The following is a 25,411-nucleotide window of genomic DNA, read 5'->3' as shown; positions in this document are numbered from 1 at the left end:
CCTCCTCAGCACAGTCAGTAAGGATGGCACTGTTATGTGTACTGACTGATGAAACCTGCAGCCTCTATACCTCTTCAGCACAGTCAGTAGGGATGACACAGCTCTTCGTACTGACTGCTATGAAGCCCCTGACCTCTGTTCCTCCTCAGCAGTCAGTGAGGATGACACAGCTCTGCGTACTGACTGCTGTGAAACCTGCAGCCTCTATACCTCCTCAGCACAGTCAGTGAGTATGACACAGCTCTGCATACTGACTGCTATGAAACCTCTAACCCCCATACCTCCCCAGTACAGTCAGTAAGAATGACACAACTCTGCGTACTGACTGATGAAACCTGCAGCCTCTATACCTCTTCAGCACAGTCAGTAAGGATGATACAGCTCTTCGTACTGACTGCTATGAAACCCCTGACCTCTATACCTCCTCATCAGTCAGTGATAATGACACAGCTCTGCGTACTGACTGCTGTGAAACCTGTAGCCTCTATACCTCCTCAGCTCCGTCAGTAAGGATGACACTGTTCTGCGTACTGACTGCTATGAAACCCCTGTCCTCTATACCTCCTTAGCACAGTCTGTAAAGATGACACAGCTCTGCGTACTGACTGCTATGAAACCTGCAGCCTCTATACCTCCTCAGCACAGTCAGTAAGGATGACCCAGATCTGCATATTGACTGCTATGAAACCCCTGACCTCTATACCTCCTCAGCAGTCAGTGAGGATGACACAGCTCTGCCTACGGACTGCTGTGAAACCTGCAGCCTCTATACCTGCTCAGCACAGTCAGTAAGGATGACACAGCTCTGCATACTGACTGCTATGAAACCCCTGACCTCTATGCCTACTCAGCAGTCAGTGAGGATGACACAGCTCTGCCTACTGAATGCTGTGAAACCTTCAGCCTCTATACCTCCTCAGCACAGTCAGTGAGGATGACACAGCTCTGCTTACTGACTGCTATGAAACCTGCAGCCTCTATACCTCCTCAGCACAGTCAGTAAGGATGACACAGCTCTGAGTACCGACTGCTATGGAAACCCCTGACCTCTATACCTCCTCAGTACAGTCTGTAAGGATGACACAGCTCTGCATACTAACTGCTATGAAACCTGCAGCCTCTATACATTCTCATTACAGAGTCGGTGAGGACGACACAGCTCTGCATACCGGCTGCGATGAAATCCACAGTCTCTATACATTCTCATTACAGAGTCAGTAAGGATGATAGACACTCCAGCTCTGTAAATTGACTGATATTAACCCCCCGACCTCTATACCACCACAGCAAAGTCACTAAATATGACATAGCTCTGCATACCGACTGCTATGAAACCCACAGCCTCTATACATTCCCATCACATTGTCAGCAGTGGAGATAGACACTCCAGCTCTGGAAATTTACTGTTGTGCTCAGCACAGTCAGTAAGAATGACATAACTATGCACACTGACTGCTATGAAACCCACAGCCTCTATACATTCTCATCACAGAGTCAGTAAGGATGACAGACATCACAACTCTGGAAATGTACTACTATGTAACCCCCAACCTCTGTATATCCGCAGCACAGTCAGTAAGGATGACCTAGGCATTCCAGTTCTGCATGTATTCAGTAAGGATGTGATGGGGATTCATCCCTGTATATTAACTGCTATGAAACTGATAACCTGTATATAGCCTCAGCACAGAGTCATCCTGGATGATATAGGATTCACAAGTTAAGCTTATTTACTGCTATGAAATTCAGTCTGTGGAGAGTCTCAACAGAAGGTCAGGAATGAGGACATATTTATGTTATGTTATGTTAATCACACTTTGTAGAGCGCACGGTTACCCTGGGGTGTCCTGGCGCTAAGCACTGCCTGCTAGAAAACATAAAGATGTGTGCTACTGGGAAAAGAGCAGTGTTTTCAGCTCTTTTCTAAAGGAAAGGAGATCTGGGCAAGGCACAAGTCGTAAAAAAAAGAAGTGGGGGGACGCTTTCACCGGAAGTGACGTCACGACAGGAAGTGACGTCACGAAAGGTGCCGAGCTCCTCGTCCCACAGAGGTCAAAGAGTGAAGTCCAGCTATTTGGCAGGGGGGACGGCGTCCCCTCGGTAAAATAAGTGGGGGGACGCCGTCCACCCGCGTGGTACCCGACTCGAGCCCTGGATCTGGGGCATTCCTGAGATGAAAGGGAGATCATTCCATGACCTAGAAGCACAGGTGATGAAGCTCCTGCCTCCCCAGTTGACTTTTTTGACTGAGGGGACTAGAACTTGTTTAGCTCCTGTTGAGCGTAACATTCTTCCAGGGACGTACCATTGAAATTTACGCCTCGGGAAATCTGGTCCTACTCCGTTAATGGCCTTGAAGACGGTACAAAGTGCCTTGAAGCGTACTCTTTGTTTGACCGGGAGCCAATGAAGTTGTCTAAGTTCCTCCTGTACAGAGACATATTTCGGAGTCCCTGACAGCAGTCTGGCCGATGCATTTTGAGCAAGTTCAAGCCGATTAATATGTTGTTTTTTGTGCATTAAGATATAAGCCTCTACAGTAGTTAAGGCATGACATTATAAGGGCCATTACCACTGTCTTAAGGCTGTTTTCAGTGAGAAAAAACGTGATTTTTTTTTAGTGATTCTTAGTGAGAAAAAGTAGGCCGAAATCACCACACTTATTGGGTCACCCATGGTGAGTTTATTGTCCACCAATACCTCAAGGATTTTTGCTTTCCTAGTGGGCGAGGGGCAGGGTCCAAGGTCTTCTGGTCACCATTCGGGTGTCCACACAAGTGGATTGTTTCCAAACTTTATGACCTCGGTCTTGCTAAAGTTTAGTTTTAGACAGTTGGAGGACATCCAGCCAGAGATGGCACCCATACAATCGTGGAAACATGCCCCTGTTTCATTTTCCGCCCCCTCAGTCAATGACAACACTATTTGAGTGTCATCAGCATAGGAGGTGAGTTGGAAGCCAAAGGATCTAATGACTCCTGCCAGGGGTGCCACATAGATATTGAAAAGCGTTGGACTGAGTGACGAGCCTTGTGGCACCCCACATGGGAGGGAAAATGGCTTTGACATATTACCGTCCAAGTCCACCGTTTGCAATCTATTGGATAGAAATTATTTCAGGAGTTTCCATGCTCGTCCTTCTATTCCTACGTCAGACAGCCAGTCCATCAACACTTCGTGATGGACCGCGTCGAAGGCCGCGGACAGATCCAACAGGATCAGTATGGCATTGCCTCCCTTGTCCAAGGCCTCTCTAATTTCCTCCATGGATTTTATTAGAGCCAACTCGGTGCTATGGTCTGCTCTAAACCCATATTGGGATGGGTCAAGGGAGTTATTAGATTGAAGAAACGCATTGAGTTAGGTATTCATGGCTTTTTCCAGAATTTTAGCAGGGAATGGAAGCCGTGAAATTGGCCTATAGTTGTTGGGGTCTTTTGGGTCCAAGATCTGTTTCTTCAACAAAGGAAGAACATAGGCCTTCCTTCACTTTTTGGGAAATATGCCCAAGCTAAATATAGCATTCAGCAGGGGTGCAAGTGCTGTTCCGATAACTTCTGGAATTTGTTTGATAACCAATGCTGGGCAGGGATCAGTGGGGGCTCCAGAGCGAATAGATTTCAGAAGTTTGATCATTTCTGATATCTCCAGGGGCGTAAATTGTTCTAAAACCGGTAGAGGGCAGGGACTGCCAAGCCCGTCCATGTACGGCCGCACTTGTGCCCTTTTGTCAGCTTGGGTGAACAAGGAGAAAATTATTTTTACTTTTTGTTTAAAAAAGTCGGCCAGTTTATCACAGAGTTCAGGGTTGCTCTGGCTCTTGGGTACAATAGGGGTGGCAAGTTTTTAAATTGTTTTAAAAAGTTCTTTCGAGTTAGTTTTGGCTAATGCTATTTGCATTGTGAAAAACTTTCTTTTGGCTTCTAATAGTAGCTGTTTATAGATGGTAATGCTGTGTCTATATGTTTCCTTGTCAGCTCTTGCATACCTTCTCCACCAAGCACGTTCCAATTACTTACAGGCCAGTTTTTTAGCTCTAAGTTCCTCAGAGTACCAGGGCGCTGAGGGTTGAGTCCATTTGGGGGTCCACTTTTTATGGGGGCTAAATAGTTGCAGTTTGCATCTAGCCATTGTGTGTAGGCTGATGTGGCCTCTTCCACTCCTAGGGGGAGAAGTTGCATTGAGCGCCTCAAGGTTTCTCCTAATTTCATAATGTCCACACTTCCCCAGGCCCTAGCTACAATCTCCTGGGTTGGCTTTATACTGGCAAAATGGCCCCTGAAACTCTTCAATTCAAATTGAATAGCACAGTGATCAGACCACAGAAGAGGGAGAAGTGTAGTGCAAACTAGGTCTTGGTTATTGGAATAGATCCCATCCAGGGTGTGTCCTTTTTCATGAGTCGGGACCTTCACCAGCTGCTTACGATCTCCAGCCCCCATAATTTGCTCCAGTCGAGAAGTATCTGGATCCAAGGGGACCTCCAGATGGAAATTAAAATCTCCCAGCCCCGTGTAGTAGTCTAGGCATAGACCTTCCTCAAGCAGGGTGCCTAGCATATCCAGAAATCCACTTTTGGGGCCAGGTGGACGGTAAAGCAGTATACCTTTGAAGGTTCTATAATGTGCCGTATGAATACTGAAAGTTAAAGCCTCACTGGAAGTATTGAAGCAATATGGAAAGTAGCTTCCACCGAATCATGGTAGATACTGCCAGCCCCCCCCAATTTGTGTGGTCTATCCAGTGTATAGCAATGAAAACCTGGGGGAGTTACCTTCACTAAATCTGGTCCAGAATCACTATCTGCCCGCAACTCAGTAATGAAAGCCAACTTGATCTCATATTCATCCAATAATAGCGCACATTCTGTGCTGTATTTAATTAATGATCAGGCATTTAATAAGACACATTTTAAAGGACATGCATCAGCTACACTTGTCTTTTTAACTGGACTAACACCAGTACCAGTAGCTGGGAAGTCAAGAACATGGGGGAGGTATAGCCGGCAGCTGGGGCATATGCTTTTCATGCCATTGTCTGCTGTCTTTAGGGGAATCGGAGGGCATCCACATGTTCCCTTTCCAGGATTCAGCCTAAATAGCTCTCCTTTCGTGTAACTCATGAAATCTGAGGATAAATAACCGGGGGGACATAGCCATCAAAGATCTGCATATGGACTCCTATGAAGCTTGCAATCTGTACACATCTGCAGCAAAGTCAGTAAGAATGAGATACGGTGGGTAACTGGTTCCGTTTATTGGTTGCAATGAAACTCAAAGGGCCTGATCACGAGTTTGGCGGTGCGGGAGCAGAGCGGCACGGCACACAGGGAGGCATACCATGTGCCCTCCTGCATGCATCCCATGGGCTATAAGGCACTAAGAGGCCCTGTAGGGCCCCCTTAATTTCCTCACAGCCACCCTAACAAATGCAATCTCACCACTGTGATTAGGGTCGCAGTGAGGAAACTTGTAATATGCTTGGTCGTGCCACAGTGGCACTGGCAAGCATATAGTTGTGTAAAGACTGCTACACCAGCGCCAAGGACCGTGGATCCTTCGCAGCTGCGGAGGTTCACTCACGGTTTGACCGCCGTACTAGTATTGCGGCGGTTGGACCATTGGTGCGGCGTTCCACGACTGCCAACGCACCTCCACTTTGGGTTCAGCGGTCAGATGGACTGCCAAACTCTTAATCCAGCCCATAGTCTATACTGTGCCCACCTGCCACAAGAAGACAGGCACTGATTGACTGCAGTGACATCAAAATCCTGTCTGGACTCTCAACAAAGGCGCTGTAAATATGATATAGATATCCTAGCTCTGAATATCGATTGCTATGAAACCCACAGACTCTATACATGTTATCAGAAGACAGTGAGTCAGTGAGAAGGAGGCAGGAACCTCAGTGACTGCAGTGATGCCTTCTGTCTGTACCCATCTTTAGCACAAAGCTAGTACCGGAGAAACTCACTGGATCCACTCGGTGGCTGCAATGAGGTCCAGAGTGTGTACAGGAGGCAGAAGGAGAGGACTATCAGCCTGATTCATGTACGGGCCGTTTTGCGTGGCCCTAATAGCGAATCATAGCGACTCGCTATTGAGGACACGCAAAACGGCATTCATGTAGGAATTGCTAAATAAATAGCGATTCCTACATGTTCTCTATTTGCGAGTAGAAATTTGCTACTCGCAAAAAAAGGAATAACTCCCCATTCATTCCTATGGGCCAAAAGGCCCATAGGAATGAATGGGGAGTATCCCTCATTTGCGAGTAGCAATTTGCTACTCGCAAATCAGATAGCGATTTTAAGGGTGCCAGGGGTGTCCAAAGGACACCCTGTAGCACCCCTAAAATGCACATTTGAACAGGTGTTGCGCACACACATGTCCAAAGGACATGTGTGTGTGCAACATGCAACTTAGAAAAATGCTTTTAAAAGCATTTTTCTGAGTTTTTGCTATTTACCGAGAGGTCTGACCTCTCGGTAAATAGCGGCCCAGAAGTGCAAAATCGCAATTTTTTATTGTGTCATGAATAGCATTTGAGGAATCTCTATTAGAGATTCCTTAAATGCAATTCCTCGCAAATATGCGAATTCTTAAATAGCGATTTTTGCATTTGGGATGATGAATACCAAATGCAAAAATCGCACTCGCAAAGGGCCAGATTCTCAGAATCTGGCCCTTTTGCGAGCGCTTTTAGCTACATGAATCAGGCTGTAAGTTAGGTGCCTAGAAGAATGAGCAGACATCAGAGCATTGAAAGATGGCATGCACAGCAGTTTCCGGTTGCTCTGGTTTGCCCGTTCCTATGTAATTTCTGGAAGTGATGGTAAATGCATGTGCAAAGGGCACCTTGTGGGAGTTATAATCTTGCGTTTTGGGAGGGGAACTTTGGGGGTGAAGCTACACAGTAGGCAAGAGTCATTGAGATGAAGATGAGGGCTCCACTGAATAGGGCCAAGTCAACAAGCAGACAAAGAGCACGTAAGGGTGGGAAGGAGGGAGTAAACGTTTGACAGAGTAAGGTTAGCAGGGAAGCTACTCAGGGTTGAACTTGCAAATGGGAGTTTAGGAGGGACCAGGAGGTGAGCGGTAGACCTGCGCTTGAGGGTTGAACCTGCAAATGGGAGTTTAGGAGGGACCAGGAGGTGAGTGACAGACCTGTGTTTGAGGGTTGAACCTGCAAATGGGAGTTTAGGAGGGACCAGGAGGTGAGGGATAGACCTGCGCTTGGGTGTTGAACCTTCCAATGGGAGTTTAGGAGGGACCAGGATGTGAGGGATAGACCTGCGCTTGAGGGTTGAACCTGCAAATGGGAGTTTAGGAGGGACCAGGAGGTGAGTGACAGACCTGTGTTTGAGGGTTGAACCTGCAAATGGGAGTTTAGGAGGGACCAGGAGGTGAGCGGTAGACCTGCGCTTGAGGGTTGAACCTGCAAATGGGAGTTTAGGAGGGACCAGGAGGTGAGTGACAGACCTGTGTTTGAGGGTTGAACCTGCAAATGGGAGTTTAGGAGGGACCAGGAGGTGAGGGATAGACCTGCGCTTGGGTGTTGAACCTTCCAATGGGAGTTTAGGAGGGACCAGGATGTGAGGGATAGACCTGCGCTTGAGGGTTGAACCTGCAAATGGGAGTTTAGGAGGGACCAGGAGGTGAGTGACAGACCTGTGTTTGAGGGTTGAACCTGCAAATGGGAGTTTAGGAGGGACCAGGAGGTGAGGGATAGACCTGCGCTTGGGTGTTGAACCTTCCAATGGGAGTTTAGGAGGGACCAGGATGTGAGGGATAGACCTGCGCTTGAGGGTTGAACCTGCAAATGGGAGTTTAGGAGGGACCAGGAGGTGAGGGATAGATGTAAACGGGTTGAACGCTACCAACCAGAATATAAGGTTCTTAAGTATTGCCCGGCGGTGTCGCCTCTTGAACCCACAAGATATTTAACAAATGAAGAGGCAGGCGCTGGAGACTGGAAGGCTGGAAACAAGGTTTTATTTTCTCCGGAGGAGAAACACGTCAGTTGGACAGCAGGTATCGTTCTGAGGTGCTCTGCTCGCATCTCTGAGGCCTGGCCTCTTATACACAAGTTAATCACTTTATTGCATGAAACACATTCTTGTTAATACTTTGATGTACGAAAAAGACATCCTCGGAATCCCCCTTCGGGCCCGTTCCCACACATATCTACAGTAGAAGTCCCCACCCTGGTCACAGCAGGTGATGACTATCGCGCAGCTGGATATTCCGCCAATTCATGGAATGCGGGGTTCGATCGGATCTCATGGGGTGGGGGCTTTGATCAACTCGGGGGTCCTTTGATGAGGGAAGCTTTCTATTGCACGGGGAGGGGCAAGGGATAGTATCGGCAGAGCTGGGTGTCGGCCTGGGAACGGGGAAGACAAACGGGCACACGGGGAAAAGGGGGTTTGCATCTAAGGGCCGGGGATCATGAAAGGGAAGAAGGGAGGTGTCGCGCTGGGAACAGGATGAGGGCCTGGGGCAGAGCAGCGCCGAAGAGGGGTTTATGACTCAAGGCAGGTGCAAGCAGGGGGTTGTCGGCATGTGGGGGCTGCCTGCGAGGCTAGGAGAGGGAGAGACACGCTGGTTATCAGAAAAGGGCAGGGAAGCCATGGTGTTCAAAATGGCGGCTGTTTACGTGCACGAAAGGGTTCGAGAAGAGCAAGAGGGCGCCGATAATGTTGACGGTTTCAGCCTAACTTTCAACAGTCCTCCCTTTTCAACATATCTAGCCAACTTGCTTACTCAATGTCAATTTTCATCAAATTCCTAACCTCGGTATCATACAATGCCCTCACGCGTTCGCTTCCAAAGTCCGTAGTTTTGGGGAAAATACAACTTGCACATAAAGAACACAGAGGTGGCAGACATTGAATTCCTAAGCATAGACCACATATTACAACTACAGGAATCAGGATAATGGTGAGCAGTCTCCAGCCCCAGTTCTTAACGGTGTCCCAGAACCAACCACCAAGCGACCATTCTTCTTGTTCTTGGTGGACTTCCGAAGAGAGTCTGTGAAGGTGTTCGATGGCTTTGTACACTGAGGGTGAGTTGTCCGGTATGTATGTACAACAGCTGGACCCAATAATGCGGCATGCTCCTCCACGGTCCGCCAGAACCACATCTAGGACCAGGCGGTTCTGAAGAGCCACCAGACGGACCGCTTGGAGCTCGGCAGTGTTGTTAGCAAAGATACCAGCTGTGATGTTCATGGTTGTTTCAACTGCCTGAGTTAGATGTCGGATGGCGCGGCTGTTCGCCATCGGGCCCCAGAGGGGGACGAGTCCTTTCATAGCATCGAGGAACTGCGCTCCTGTTGAGTCGGCTTGCTCAATGTCTTTGGCTCGTTTTTGTCTATGGTGATCCGCTGGGGCCACATAAGTCGGGGGAAGGACGAAGGAGATGAAACAAGTGCCCCCCCAGCCTCTGGGGAGCCAGGTGTAGGCCTTTGTGCCGCAGACGAAGTACATGTTTGGGGATGACACAAAGGATGGTGGATCCGTGGAATCCAAAGTTCTGGTGAAGCGGCAGGCGCTGTGGCCCACCAGCTGTGTCCCAAGTCCTTCTACACACATGTGGCCTGTGACGTTGATGACCGACAGGGCTACAGTCAGAGTGGCAGCCGTTCGTTTCCGCAGATAAGAGAAGGTGGGTCTGGTTGGATTGTTAAACACCTGCATTTCGATTCGTTCCTTTTCAGGGATGTCCACGTGGATTGAGTCGTGGGGGGTCAGCGGGCAGAAGTGTGTCTTTGTTTTGTTCCGCCCGACCCCGTGAGAAAAATGCGCTGCGGTTCTGCTGGAGGTGGCATTGTCCTTATAGCTTTCTTGCAGGAGGATCAGCCAAGCAAGGCAGGAGCCGTGAACAGAGAAAGGTGAAGGGATGAATGGTATCGAGTATCCAGTGGCGTGGGGTAGCAACCCACAGATCCAGCAGTTGGTGGCATTGGTGGCAAGATTGTGTTGGTGAAGTAGCTGCACGAAAGAGTTATTCCAAAACTCCTTTCGCCTTTCTCTTAGTTGAGGAGAGAGCGAAATCAGATAATGTTCCTTCATGGTGGTAGGCTGAGCAGTGGTTAGGAATGCTTCGTGAGCAGGTGCATGTTCCTCCATAATCCAGAGCGTGGTCATGAGGAGAAAGCACAAGAGGATTGTGATGAAGAGTACAATTGTCTTTGAGCTGTGAAGTTTGTCTGTTCTTGGGTTTCTGTAGCGGGTATTTCCTGTTGCTTCCATCATCTTCTTATCTGGCGCTTCCATCATCTTCGAGGTGCTCGGTAGCGGGCAGAACCACAGACTTTGTTTAGTTCTCTCCCGGTGACCCTTGGTTGTGTCTAGGTCACCGTTCTGAGATTTTAACTCGGTCCGTGGCCTACTTAGCTGAAGCTCCCTCCTTTCGACGCAGGAAATACCCTTCTCTAGATGGCACAGTGGGATCAGAGAATTTTGAAAGTTCAAGCGCTTCAGTATCCGGATAGCAGGCCAGTGACGGTCGGTCCTTGTTCAGGAGCTCTTCCTGGTTGTCGATGTTTTCCGTCGTGGCTAGGGTCGGAGAGACCTTCTTGCAGTGGTGTGCATGCAGCCAGTGCCGTTTCCCCTCCACACGAAGAGCCGTCCGGGTGGTGATTAACACTTGCCAGGGGCCCGTCCACCGGGGTTCCAAACTCTTCGATCGCTGAAAATTTCGGATCAGCACGAAATCCCCAGGCTGGATGGTGTGGCCCGGACCCCTGGAAGCATCGGGGATGGCCTGCTGCACCTGCTGATGAATGACAGACAGAGTTTCAGTCAATTTATACAGGTAATCAGACATTAGGACGTCCGGGACGTCATGAATGGAGGTAGGTTTTGGGGCAGACCAGACACTCATGGGTCGACCGAAGACAACTTCATAAGGAGTTAAGTGATGTCGGGTGGGGGTAGAGCGCATCGATAGTAATGCCAGTGGGAGGGCGTCTGGCCATTTCAGACCCGTGGTAGCCACTATCTTGGCCAGTTTAAGCTTTACTGTGGCATTGTGTCGCTCAACAAGTCCGGCAGATTGGGGGTGGAAGACTGCATGACATTTTTGTTTTATGCCCAATCCCTTTAAGATGAGCTGGATAACTTCGGCTACGAAGTGGGGGCCATTATCACTCCATAAGATACGACAGAGGCCGTAACGGGGAAAAAATTCCTTTAACAGTACCTTTGCAGTGGCCATAGCGGTGTTGTCACGGGTTGGATATGCTTCCACCCACTTGCTAAATGCGCACACCACAACAAGTACATATTTTAGGCCCTGGCACCTGTCTAGCTGGATGTAGTCCATCTGCAGGACTTCAAATGGGTGGTTTGGGACCCCAAATCCCCCCCCGGGGTACTACAGTTCCTTTCCCGGGGTTGTGTTGCAGGCATATTAAGCATTGTTGGACCAGGCGTTTGGCGGAATCTGGGATTTTATCATTGTGCCAAACTCTGGAGACAAGTTCGATCATGGGGGCTGACCCTATGTGGGCAGGGGAGTGTGCCATGGTCAGTATGGGAATCAGGTATGAGTCAGGTAGCAACCACTTGTTTGTGGCTTTTGTCCGCCAGCAGCCTTCGTCATCTTTCACTCCCACCCGTGTCCATTCAGTCAGTTCGTGTTGTGTGCTAGCCGTTTGAATGTCTCTGATAGTGTCCTTAGCGTCAGTCCAGTTTTCTGCTTGTGACCTGGTCACGTACATACGCGTGGTCGTCCTATTTTCAGCTGTCGTTCGGGCAGTGATGTCGGCTAGCGCGTTTCCCTGTCCAATAATGTCCGTCACCCTTTTGTGTGCCTGGCATTTGATGACCGCAAGCTTTTTGGGGAGAAGGACAGCTTCGATCAAGGCGGAGACTAGATCCCCGTGTAGAATGGGTGTGCCGTGTGAGGTCAAGAATCCCCTCTCCCTCCAAAGGAGTCCGAAATGGTGAACCACCCCGAAGGCATACTGGCTGTCGGTGTAGATGTTAGCTGTGATTCCTGCTGCTAGGATGCAAGCTCGTGTTAGGGCAATTAGTTCCGCTGCCTGAGCAGATCGTTGCGTGATGCGGGCTGTCTCGATTACAGCTCGAGCCGTGGTGACTGCATAGGCAGCGGAAGTGGTGCCATCGGGGAGTTTGATGCAAGAACCGTCCACCCACAGCTCCCCGTCGGGGTCAGGGAAAGCCGTGTCTCTGAGGTCAACCCTACTTCTAGTCTGTTCGTCTGTGAGAGTCACGCAGTCATGTATAGGGTGAACATTGGGATCGTTCTCTGGTAAGGGTAACAGAGTTGCCGGGTTCAGTGTGGTGCATCTTTTCAGGGTGATATGGGGTGCAAGCAAAGTCAGTTCGTATCCGGTCAGTCGTGCGCTCGTCAGGTGTTGCGTCTTGGTTTGGTTCAGGAGGGTGTCGACTGCGTGGGGTACCAATACCGTGAGGGAATTCGAGAGTACGATCCCCTCACTCTGTCGGATAGAGATTGCAGCAGCAGCCACGGCTCGAAGGCAGGCAGGTAAGGCCCTGGCTACAGGGTCAAGAGTGGCAGAGAAGTAAGCGCACGGTCGTTGTCTCGGGCCAGTGGCCTGGGTCAGGACGGACAAAGCGCACCCCTCCCTTTCGTGAGTGTAAAGGGAGAAGGGCTTTCTGTAATCTGGGGTACCCAGGACAGGGGCCGAACAAAGGGCATCTCGTAGTTCAGTGAAGGAGGTCTGACACTCAGGGGTCCAAGGGAGAGGGAAGGGGATGTCTTTACTTAGCAGAGAAAGCAGCGGTTTCACAATGAGGCTAAAGTTTGGTAACCACTGTCGACAGAAGGAGGTGAGGCCCAGTAGGGAGCGAACCTGTTTCTGGGTCTTAGGGACAGGAGTTTCAAGAATGGTTCGGATCCGGTCGGGAGTGAGTTTCCTTCCTTCTTTGGACAAAAGGTGGCCTAGGTAAGTGACTTGGGGTTGGCAGAATTGCAACTTCTTCTTGGAGACCTTGTGACCACTTTCCGCAAGGAAGTGTAGGAGTTGAATGGTGGCGGTAACCGCTAATGGGGTAGTGTCAGCTGCCAAAAGGATGTCATCGACATATTGTACCAACACCACTCCATCGGGTAACTGGACTTGATCCAGTTGTCGTTTTAGGGCCTGGCTGTAGATGCTAGGGCTTTCTGTGTAGCCCTGGGGTGCTCGGCAAAACCTATATGAGCGGGCTTTTAGGGTAAAGCCGAAGATATATCGGCTGTCTGGGTGGATGGGGATGGAAAAGAATGCATTTTTGAGGTCGATGACAGTGAAGGTGGTGGCAGTAGGAGGAATCAAAGTCAGGATGGTGGTGATGTCTGAGACCACAGGGTACTGGGGTACCACCACTTTGTTGATCTCTCGGAGGTCGATGATAAAACGGTATGCTCTCTCATCTCCCTCTCCCTGTTTCTTGATGATGGGCAAGATAGGGCTGTTGCAAATGTTGCTAACCACTTCCTCTACCACTCCTGCGTCTATCAGTGACTGGATAATCTTTACCAATGCCTTCTCGCCCTCGGGCGATATCCGATATTGTGGAAGTTTTGGGAGTGTTGCGTCTGGTCGGACAGTAATGTGCACTGGGTCAATCAACATACGTCCTACGTCCGAATCCGTTTTGGCCCACAGATACGGAGGCAGAGTGTCAAGCAGGGATGCGTCAGTGTCGGTGATGGAAAACATGTGTTGGGGAGAGCAATGTCTAAGCAGAACGGGGTTGTCGTAAAGAAACACTCGAACTCCATCTTGAGAACATCTGATCGTCGCTCGGAAGTGTTTTAGTAAGTCAAGTCCCATAATGGCGTCAGGGCTATTGGAGGAGAGCAAAAACGTGGTGTCAGTGGTGTTGTTTTCTACGTCAAAGAGAATCGGGGCAGACAAAGGGTTAGTTGAGGGCGTTCCGTCGAAACCTGTCGATGTTATGAGTGAGTCAGACAAGGGTGCCCTTGGAATCAGTCGTTTAGATAACGCGCTACGGGTTGCGCCAGTGTCTACCAGAAATGGAGACTTGGTACCCAGGACCTTAGCAGTGACGTAAGGGCCCTGCTGGTCAACATAGAGCTCGACTGGATCCCTCCCTTGCCCTTGGCTGTCCTATGCGAAGTCGTGGGCGTCCTCATAGTCGGATTGCTGATATTGGTTCTGCCTGGGTCGATCAAACGTATTTGGTCTGCCTGATCTGTCGTTAGTCGTGTCATGTGGGGGCCCTCGCTGTTGTCCCTTATTTCTCAGTCCATTTGCTATGTCCCTGGGGTCTCTGTTTTTGATTATTTCCAAAAGAACTGGGCACTGGGATTTCCAATGGCCAGTTCCTTTGCAGAAAGCACACTGGTTCTCTCTAAGGTCTGTGCGTCCACTGTAGGAAGTCAGAGTGCGGTCCTGGGGAAATGCAGTCTTAGGGACGTTCGTCTGGTAATTTCCCCGATATTGGTCTCGTCCTATAGTCACCCCTTGCAGTTTGGCAATCATCACCCTCTCTTTCAGGTCCTTTTTCTTTTTCTCTGTTGCCCTATCGTTTTCATTTTTCTGATGTTCATAATATTGGGCCATTTGGAGAATAGCTGTAGGTTTGGAGGCTGCCCAACTACTCTCGCTGGCCTGTAGTTTCTGGGAGATCTCTGATGACAGACCCTTAACATAATTCTGGACAAACAGATGGTGTCCGGTTGCAGTGGTCATGTCCTGGCCGCTGTAATCAGAGAACACCGTTTCAAACCGGGAGAAGTATTCCGATACATCCTCCTGGGGTTTCTGGCGACAGGCTGTTACTATCGACCAGTCCACTTTCTTTTCTGGAATCAGGGTTTTTAATTTCTCTACGATTCTATCCGGAAGGTCTAGAATGGATTTCAAAGGTTTTTGTCCTGGTCCCCGTTGTTTATCCAGATCATCGAGTTGTGACCAGGTATGTCCAAACAGCTCAAGGTGGTCGACTTTCCGGATTTGCTTCCATACATCAGCTGGTAGACATAACCCAAAGAACAAGTCGATGTCAGCCAGGGTCATAATCGTTGAACCCAGGGCTGTACCCAATTCAGTATAAAAGGCAGTGGGGTTTTTACGTAGGTCGGGCAGAGATTTCCGGAATGTCAGAATCTCTTGCCGGTCCCAGGGCTGGTAGACCCAGTTGTACACTACCCTTCCTTTTGCATCCTGGTGGTTTGCATCATCGTTAGTCCCTGAACCTCGGGGTGGTACCCAGTAAGGGGCAGCCTCTCGTATTGGCATCATAGTGTTAGGTTGTTCAGTTTGAGGTTCGGTTGCTACGGGTGTCGCGGGTTTAGTCCCCGATTCTCGTTCAGTGAGGTGGCGGAAAACCTCAAGCGTACGCGTAAGGAGGTCCGACACATCACACTCGCCCTCTTCCCCGATATCGACCTTCCGGTACAGAGCCGTTAGGTTCTCGGGACCTTTGTCTCGATATCGGTCCTCGTATGCATTCAAGATATGGTAACACAGTCGTACGGTAAAATGTCGTCTGTGACTCCCAGTATATGAGTTAAACACATCCGTGATGTGCTCCTCACCTTCCTTCCTTCCTATCAGTGCTTTTGCTATCCGGTCGATCCCTGCTCGCTCATCTTTGCTTAGTCTGTTTGTTCTTGCAGGGCCAGCCCCTCGAGTCTCAGGGTCGCCTAACGTTGTCGTTGATGCAGTATTTAACACAAAGGGTTCGGCAGGCACAGAGGCAATGGGGGCCGAAGCTGTGGCGGTACTTTCGTTTGCACCTGGGGGTGGTGCGTGCTGCGCTAGGGGTTGGGAAGGGGCATATGGAGGGGGCATGTAGATGATAGGAGGACCTAACAGCAGATCCTCGTTGGCTCGTTGTTTCGAGGGTAAATCAGGGTAGAGCGTGGAGGAAGTTCTAACCGGACACTGGCTCGATGTTTCCATTTCTAGTTTCTGTTTAGCTTTCTCTCTTTCTTTTATCTCTTTTTCCAGTTTCTGGGCGGCTAGGTGGGCTGCTTTTCGCAGCTCTTTTCCCAACCTACTCTCAGTTTTCTTTTTACGTTGTTCAGTTTCTTTGCGCCACATGCCGAAACTATCAAGCATAGTGGGTGTTGTCTTGCTTTTACCAAGGGCTGTTTCTAGCGCTTTTATTTTATCATCATCGAAGGATCCTATCAGTGGCCACTGGCTTTCTCGATCCTTTTTCGTGTATTTATGCCATAGTTTGCTATAGGCTATAGAGATCAATCCATGCTTCGTGAACATGTCCTTATTAGGGGTGCCTTCCAGTGGGGCTGGATGGTCCATCTCTAATAGGCGGTCCGGGCTAAACAGGCTACTAATCAGTGGGGAGAAGACAGACATGACGGCTCGTAACGAGGGACAAAAAGTCAGCACTGCCTATCTTATCACTGTGTGCAAAGACTGGACAGAATATTTCTATTCTACGTTGTTTGCAGGCAGTGAATACCTCATGAATCAAATAACAAAAAGACCAATAAATAACAATGGGGAGAATGAGTAGGTCCGCAAAGATCTGCGTTACCTACCCCTTTCACTATCTGCAAAAAGGGAGGTCTCTTCCCTGTTTGCAGACAGAGAATCTCCAGGAAACAATAGTTTTGCGAACAACAGTTCAGTTTCAAGTAATTATTCAGTGGGGGAGAAAAAAAAATAGGCACGACGGCTGCCTTACCTATCCTCCACTGTTTGCAAAGAGAGAGCCTGTTGTTTCTCCGTTTGCGGACAGCGAATCTCCAAATAAATAAAAAGAGCAATACTAGTATTTCCTAAACAGTCAAGCAATTATTTCGCAACTTGTCGTGTTTACACGACCTTACCCGGACCGCATGGACAGTTTCTTGTCTTCCGAATCCAGCGCCCGATCGTCCTCTCTTCTCCGTTATCCTCGCGGCACTCCTGATGGTTCCCAGTCAGGACCGTAGATCACTCGAGAGAGAGGTCTGTTCGGAACCAGTGAAGTTCGGATGATCGGCTGTCAGACGAGGGTCTATCGGACAGGCGCGCTCCCGATCGTTGCAGTCGTTCACTCTGTCGTCAGGACCTCTCCCACTGGATCCACGAGTCGCTGATGGGCCCCACGCTTGGGACGCCAATTGTAAACGGGTTGAACGCTACCAACCAGAATATAAGGTTCTTAAGTATTGCCCGGCGGTGTCGCCTCTTGAACCCACAAGATATTTAACAAATGAAGAGGCAGGCGCTGGAGACTGGAAGGCAGGAAACAAGGTTTTATTTTCTCCGGAGGAGAAACACGTCAGTTGGACAGCAGGTATCGTTCTGAGGTGCTCTGCTCGCATCTCTGAGGCCTGGCCTCTTATACACAAGTTAATCACTTTATTGCATGAAACACATTCTTGTTAATACTTTGATGTACGAAAAAGACATCCTCGGAATCCCCCTTCGGGCCCGTTCCCACACATATCTACAGTAGAAGTCCCCACCCTGGTCACAGCAGGTGATGACTATCGCGCAGCTGGATATTCCGCCAATTCATGGAATGCGGGGTTCGATCGGATCTCATGGGGTGGGGGCTTTGATCAACTCGGGGGTCCTTTGATGAGGGAAGCTTTCTATTGCACGGGGAGGGGCAAGGGATAGTATCGGCAGAGCTGGGTGTCGGCCTGGGAACGGGGAAGACAAACGGGCACACGGGGAAAAGGGGGTTTGCATCTAAGGGCCGGGGATCATGAAAGGGAAGAAGGGAGGTGTCGCGCTGGGAACAGGATGAGGGCCTGGGGCAGAGCAGCGCCGAAGAGGGGTTTATGACTCAAGGCAGGTGCAAGCAGGGGGTTGTCGGCATGTGGGGGCTGCCTGCGAGGCTAGGAGAGGGAGAGACACGCTGGTTATCAGAAAAGGGCAGGGAAGCCATGGTGTTCAAAATGGCGGCTGTTTACGTGCACGAAAGGGTTCGAGAAGAGCAAGAGGGCGCCGATAATGTTGACGGTTTCAGCCTAACTTTCAACATAGACCTGCGCTTGGGTGTTGAACCTTCAAATGGGAGTTTAGGAGGGACCAGGAGGTGAGTGGTAGACCTGCGCTTGAGGATAGTGGTCAGCGTTCTATAGCAAGGGGGTGGTGTAGAGAGGCAAGGAGAAGAACTAGGCTTCAATTCTGAAAAGTAGCCTTAGAGCGGTGTGATAAGCGCATGGACCAGGAGTAGATGAGTGAGAGAGGTTAGTAGGCACAGCTGCTGGCCGGTGGGTTCAAGTGCCAGGATGGTATGATGGTGGGAGGGAAAAAATCACTGTGGCTACTACCTTAAAGCAGGTAGCTACAGGCTGAGGGCGACCATGGAAGAGAACAGTCACATTGTTTTTCTCTTCTTGTTCTCAGCAGCAGAGACGAAAGAACCCACAGGACGCGGTGTATTCGGTAAGTGGAGACAAATGATATTAGTAACTCGAGGCCATGAGGATAAAATCCTGCTTAAAACTGGCAGTAATTGGGCACCAGCACTAACAAGATGGGGGTACATCTATTAATTTATATGTGCATAAGGTCATATTACACATTCACAAATATGGTTGTCTTAACCAGTAGGTATAGGAAGAGGTGTGGCGCTGTGGCTAGGGTGACTGACTCCGGAATCTGGGGATCATGGTTCGAGCCCCGGCTCCGGCGGCAGGTTAGCACAGCACCATGTGACTGGGCAATAGCTTGCTTAATCTTCCCGACGGCCCCCAGTGCCTAGAGACCCTTACGGGTGGTGGTGCACTTTACAAATGTAGATTATTATTATTATAGACGTGAGATGTAATGTGCAGCGGATGATACTGACTCATAAATAGGTCCAGAGACGGATATATCCAGTGCACAGAAGTAGCATTGTCCTAGGGTAGCATTAACATTCTGGTTCACAAGATAGCTTTGAAGGAGAGGTGAACGTAGGGGCTTTGACAAATTGGTGTAGGGGCATTGATGCACATACAGAAAAAGTACCACTGACATACATAAATACATTATGGATGGGTATAGAAAGCATGCTTATGCACAGGTACAGAAAGTAAGAATTATGTACAGCTGCAGAAATTAACATTCAAGCACAACTAAAGTGAGGTAATAATGATGTGAGTCACACCAAGAAGGAGCCATACATCCTCTACATTTAACACAAAACCCCCTTTTGTGGCATGCTTCCTTATCGCCCGTCAGACCCACCATGTTAAGATGATACTAACTTAGAGGTATCCACCTCATTGGTGAGGTAGGTCAGAATAATAATGTTCAGGTCATACCTGGGGTCCAGTTAATCCTAAAGCAACCTAAGTGTAAAACCAAGGGTTTCCTTTATTTTAGAGTGTCTCGAGCATCACTTCAATGCATTATTCCCAACATGTTTTGACCTTGGTTGGATCCCTCATAAGAGGGTCCAGGGCCTCGTCAGGGCAGTCCAGCTACCCTTATCATCAGTCTCTCAGGCACCTCTCATGTGTATGCAAGTCTTACCTGTCAGCCCACTGTCTCCACCCTAAATTATTTGTGTGTCATAACAAAGGCGCGCCGGGAGGAACCTCTCCTGTAGTCACACATTCATCAAGGTACATGTTCCTACTGAAGATCTACAGCAGGCCGCCACCAGTAATGAAGAGCACAGGCAGGTACCTAGACTGACAGGTAAGACTTACTCTTATGAACATAAATTTCAGAGGTGCGTGAGTGACTGACGATGGGGGTACTTAGACTACTCGGACAAAGGCCCTATCCCTTCTTATGAGGGATCCAATGAGGCTAAAACATGTTGGCAAAATAAGCTCCCGTTAGCATCCTTAGGTTTTAATCCAACCAAGTGTACCCTAAAATAAAGGAAACCCTTGGATTTACACTTAGGTTGTTTTAGGATTAACCGGACCCCACATATAACCAGAACATTAATATTCGGATCTCTTTCCACAATGAGGTTGAGAACATCATGTTAGTATCATCTTAACATGGTGGGTTTGACTGCCGATGATGAAGCGTGCAACAAAAGAGTGGGTGAGGCCTTTCCGACCAATATCTTTATGCTCTGTTGTGGCCGCTATCCTGGAGCACAGAGTTTTAATTTTCTGAAAAAATATTTTTTATTTCTGATGAATTACAGGAATATTATTCCTGCCTTATTAGCTCTGTTCTATAGGCAACAATGATGAACAAATAGATAGGATAATGTAATGGTTCAACTTGGATGAGTTAAGTGAAATTCCGGCATAAGTGGTACCCTTGACTAATTTTCAAACTTTGATAGTCTTAACCATTTGAAGCATTCCAAAGAGTCTGATCAGCAAAATTTTGTCCATGTATCTTCTAGGGTTGTCCTATTGAACCCCCTTTTTCGCTGCATGTAGTTACACTACCTACTGCCCCCATCACTTTTGCTGACAACATATTTGTAAAAGACACAATTGATGGACGGCATGCACAACAAATCAAAACATTCACCCCTGGTCAAGAGATCTGGGTTAAATCCATAATTCTTTTGCCCATCATGCCACCCCAGTTTAGACCTGGCCATATGCAAATCAGTCTTGACCCTGTGCCTCATGGCAACAGTCCAGCCCGAACTGCCAAGCCAGGTCCTCCCTGGACCGGAAACAAGCTTCCGAGGACCGGTTTTGGGGTTTCACCCCTCTTCAGCCAGGATAGCTTGATTCCAGTGGCACAGTGACGACATATTTGTGACTTGGTATGTCTTGGGTGGGGTGATAGGACTCAGCCAGAATTACTTTTCACCATCTATCTGCTTATCCTGAACAGCATTAAATATGACGTGAGAAGGCAAGGAAGCTCTAAGCTGAAGGTGAAACCTCTGTTTTGTGGAAATTACGCATATTACATTTCTAGAAGTACAATAGATGTCTCAATATCTTTAATAATATTCAAATGTAATTTGATTTTAATTAAATTCAATACATTACTATATAATGCCTATGTTATGTTTATTGCTTGCCAATAATAGTAAAGAATTATAAATACATACAAATTAAATTGAATACATTAATTGTAAATACTTTATAAATCAGAAAGAATTAGGTTATATTTCAACTACGTGATAAAGCACATATTCATGCAATATAGCCAAAACCCGTACTCATTTATATATATAATACATTATTTTGTGAATACACATATTAACTCATTGGTTTAATAAGATAGTGGTATGTACATTACATGCAATACATGGTTACGAATACAGTATACTTTTTTGATGTGTTCGTGCCATATGTATCTATTAATTCAATAAATGTGTGCACTGAATGTTTGCATTCAAATTAAATTCATTAGAAGCCTGGGAGAAAGAACACTCCGCCTGGCTGAGGGTCATCTCTGGAATACAGAACCAACGCATGTAACGCTGCTAGCAGAACCAGTTTAAAGAAGGCACTTAGGGGCAGATTTACAATAACTGGAGCATCCCTGCATATCAGCAGGGATGCGCCACTTATTGTGCGCCACGCCTCCGCTAGCATGGATGCGCCGCATTTACAATGCGGCGCACCATGGGGCAAAAAAAGGCACAGATGCGTGACGCATCTGTGCCGTAAAGGCGGCGCATTGCTGGAGTTGCGTTGCAAGCGCGACGCAGCTCCAGCAATGCTCTGTGGGGCTCTATTGTTACAATGCTGGGTCAATCCTTACGCCTGCTTCAAGCAGGCGCAGGGTTTTGACGCAGCATGGGCTCAAAAGTGACTGAGTGAAATCTTGTAGATTTCACTCTTCCACTTTTAGGAGGCGTTCCTGCGCCGGAACGCCTCCCCTTGAGCAGGAACGCCTCCTTCTGGCACAGGGCTTTACAACGTGATGCATCTCCCAGATGCGTCACGTTGTAAGTACCCCGCACCATGGTGCATCTTTTGCGCTGCCGCTGCATCACAAAAGGGACGCAACGGCGGCGTAAAAGGGGCACAAGGGGCTTGTAAATCTGCCCATTAATGTGAGAAATCCAATGTCAAGCAAAAGGGTCAGATTTTACTGCCCAGTTCTGCCTTGCCAACAGTCACCAACAACAGGCATCCTAAAAAGTATCATTGTTTGGCAGTTTGGATTCTGAGACATATTGTGACATCCTACACCGATGGTCCTTTCAGGACCCTTACTTTTGGGCTAGAATAACTCCATACTACAAGTGTATTCATTAAACAAAATATTGCTCCAGAGCAAAGGACAGCTAAACATTCAAAATGGAATCATATCATACTATCAGTCCAATAAGGTTACCAGATTCAAGGTATTCTCAAAAAGTATTCTTCTTTATTTTCTTGTTTCCTTCATTCTTATCACAATTGTAGTGTATTACACATTACTTCTTAGTGGTGAGTTCGTATAGATGACATCACCAAATGTAGCCAATAGCCGACACATGTTTCGTTGCCATCATCGTTAGTTCGAAAGTCAGCTGACTTTCGAGCTAACGATGATGGCAGGAGTCCTCTCCCTCATATGAATTTATTCTACTTATATACTTCCGGACCAGATTATGAGTCCGACCGAGATTGTTTTTAATAAAATACGCCTGAACACTGAAGAACACATATCATATATGAAATATATTTTCTAGACCCATGTTATAAGGGACCACATACAGGTTTTACCTGGAATGTGGTGAACTTCTCTACAGAGATTTGTGCTTGCCCTGAGGAAGTCGTCGGGTGATTTTCCCCGAGACGAAACACATGTCGGCTATTGGCTACATTTGGTGATGTCATCTATGCCAACTCACCACTAAGAAGTCATGTGTAATACACTACAATTGTGATAAGAATAAAGGAAACAAGAAAATAAAGAATACTTTTTGAGAATACCTTGAATCTGGAAACCTTATTGGACTGATAGTCTGCTATGATTCCATTTTGATTGTTAATCTGTCCTTTGCTCTGGAGCAATATTTTGTTTACTCTTTATCGACTGTGTACTTTCTGGTCACAGAGGGTTTTTGGTACGTGGGTGGCCATTTCCATTTTGTTCCCTTGAGTAACCTTGAAGATATTTGGCCTTATTGTTACTTGATTATTGGTTTTGTGCAAAGTGTAACCTAGCCACGCTTCTAAGTTTACTACAAGTGTTTTCATGTGAGACGGGTTCATTACTTTTCAGACTCCAGTTTATTTTATAGGAGTAGGCATGAATCTCAAAATCGGTGTCAATGCATGCAGCTCTTCCCAGATGACGTGGGCTGCTAGTAATAACCAGGAGTGTAACTAACACTAACTTCTCTGTGTTTTCCACGCTAGGCTCTGCAGAAGGACAAGATGGGCGCAGCTTACAGTGAAATCGGAATCAAAGGAGAGGTAACTCATTTCTCCAGAACAATATGTTCCAACGTTAAATTCAATACTATGTCAGATTGTAAAATATTGAAATTGGCATAATCCAGACAGTTAATAACCCATAGAATATCCACATAAAAATGCATATCCTTGTACCTGCTCCACTTTTGATTTTTGTTCAAATCAATTTCCAACATTAGCCCTCGCATAAAATTTGCTTTTATCTTAAATTTAATTTAAATTCGTTTATTTGGGTGTCTTCAAAAGTGTAATATTGGTCAGTAGGTAAAACGGGCCCGATTCACAGAATGAACTTAAGACTCAATCCTAAACTTACCACTATTTTGGTATTCACAGAATGCACTTACTACTTTTGGCATTCACAGAATGAACTTACTACTTTTGGTATTCGCAGAAGTTAGGATTTTGTCTTAAATTTGTCTTAAAACAAACTTAAGACAGACTTAACACAGACTTAAGTTAGGATTTTGTCTTAAGTTTGTCTTAAGACAAAATCCTAACTTCTGTGAATACCAAAAGTAGTAAGTTCATTCTGTGAATGCCAAAAGTAGTAAGTGCATTCTGTGAATACCAAAATAGTAGTAAGTTTAGGATTGAGTCTTAAATTCATTCTGTGCATCGGGCCCTAAATATTTTTTCCTCAAGGTCGTTACTGAATGTCCGCCTTCAAAGATTTTAGGGTTAGTTCATGGGACCTTGGAAAGCAATGTTCTAGATTTTTAAGATTCAAGTTTAAAACACTCTTTCAGCTGCAATAGCCAGGGTCTTAAAATTCAGTCCTGAATTGCAGTCTTCAAGACTTTCAATGCTCTTTTTGAGGCTTTGAATATCAGTCCTGAGGAGCCTAAAGTGCAGTACTCAGGACACAGAAGTTCAGTCCTTTAGATGGTGAAGTATGGACTCACAGGCACTACTGACGTGTAATCCTCAGGAGCTTGAACTGCAGTTCTTCAGGACTTGAAGCGCATTACTTAGAATCCTGATGTGCGCTCCTTTAGGTCCTGAAATAGAGGGGCATATTAGTAAGGGCAATATCGCCGCTTTAGCTGGACTTTTTCCAGCTAAAGCGGCGATATTCTTATTGCCCTATTAGCAAGCTGTCGCTAACAGCAGTTAGCGACAGTTTTTAGGCAATAGCTACAGGTTTGGGGCCCGCTTTGCATGTCAGCGATGTTTATCGCTAATGACATGCAAAGTAGGCATACCCAAACTGTTAGCAACTGAAAACAGTCGCTAACACAGCTATCGCCTATTAGCAAGGCAGGCGTAGCGATAAAAACAAATCGCGCTAAGCGCGATTATCGCTATAATCTAACGCCTGCTAAAAAGTTGACTTACCTGTATAGTCAATGGGGGGTGGATTATCAGATTAAGCGCCCATTGGCGTTAATGCGAGAATATCGCTGGATTTCCAGAGATATTCTCGGATTTCGCCGCTATCGCTGGATATTTTAGCACAATGGAGAAAAACGTTGCTAATAGCATGTTTTCTCCGCTAAAATATCCAGCGATAGGCAACGATAAAAAAGTCGCTAAGCGCATTTAGCGATAAATATCGCTATTTCTTGCTAATAGGCCCCAGAGTTCTTTAGCATCTTACACTGCACTTCTTCAGGTCCTTGAGGCATAGTTATTGAGGTCTTGAAATATTATCCTTCTGGATATTGATTTGCTGTACTGCCACATCTTGAATGTAGTTCTCAAGACTTCAAAGTGCACTTCTCATGCCCTGGAAATGCAGTTTGCAACCATGTGAAGTGTAGTATTTTAGGACCTTCAAGTACTGAATTTTGAAATATTGAAGCCCAGTCCTCTGGCCAATGAACTGTAATCATTGCAAACTTGTTTCTTTTCATTTTCTTCCCTAGTGATATACTCACCAGTATTACCACCTATTCATGGTTCAACAGGCAGTAGTTGCCAAAGTCCATTACATAGGCAAACAGTTAGTTGCATCTAATAGCAGTCTCCTCAAATGGGAGTCATATTCTCTGTTATGAGGGAAGGTGTGCAAATTGTTGATTATTTGTGCAATTAATGTAACTATAAACCAACTTACTACGGGAGACAACTTCTTACGATTCATTAGCATTTATAAATTCTACCGCAGTATCTGGGCTCCGCTCCAAAGTGCCTTACCAAAGGAGGGATGGGCG

At 47.3% G+C, this 25,411-nt stretch overlaps 1 protein-coding gene across 2 annotated transcripts in view; it reads left to right on the top strand.

Moving 5' to 3' along the window:
• The window catches only part of CD247 (CD247 molecule), a 205,949-nt gene that overhangs the window by 139,473 nt on the left and 41,065 nt on the right, over positions 1–25,411 (top strand). The window contains exons 5-6 of one of the 2 annotated variants that reach the window (XM_078656700.1): positions 18,328–18,363; positions 23,199–23,255. In XM_078656700.1, the coding sequence (XP_078512826.1) occupies positions 18,328–18,363; positions 23,199–23,255 (93 nt within the window). Of the gene's footprint in view, positions 1–18,324; positions 18,364–23,198; positions 23,256–25,411 lie in introns of both variants that reach the window. The other variant, XM_078656699.1, reaches the window with a different exon arrangement.

This window comes from Lissotriton helveticus, chromosome 8 (genome assembly GCF_964261635.1).
Source record: "Lissotriton helveticus chromosome 8, aLisHel1.1, whole genome shotgun sequence".
Taxonomy (NCBI): domain Eukaryota; kingdom Metazoa; phylum Chordata; class Amphibia; order Caudata; family Salamandridae; genus Lissotriton; species Lissotriton helveticus.
This window is presented reverse-complemented; position numbering and strand designations above follow the sequence as displayed.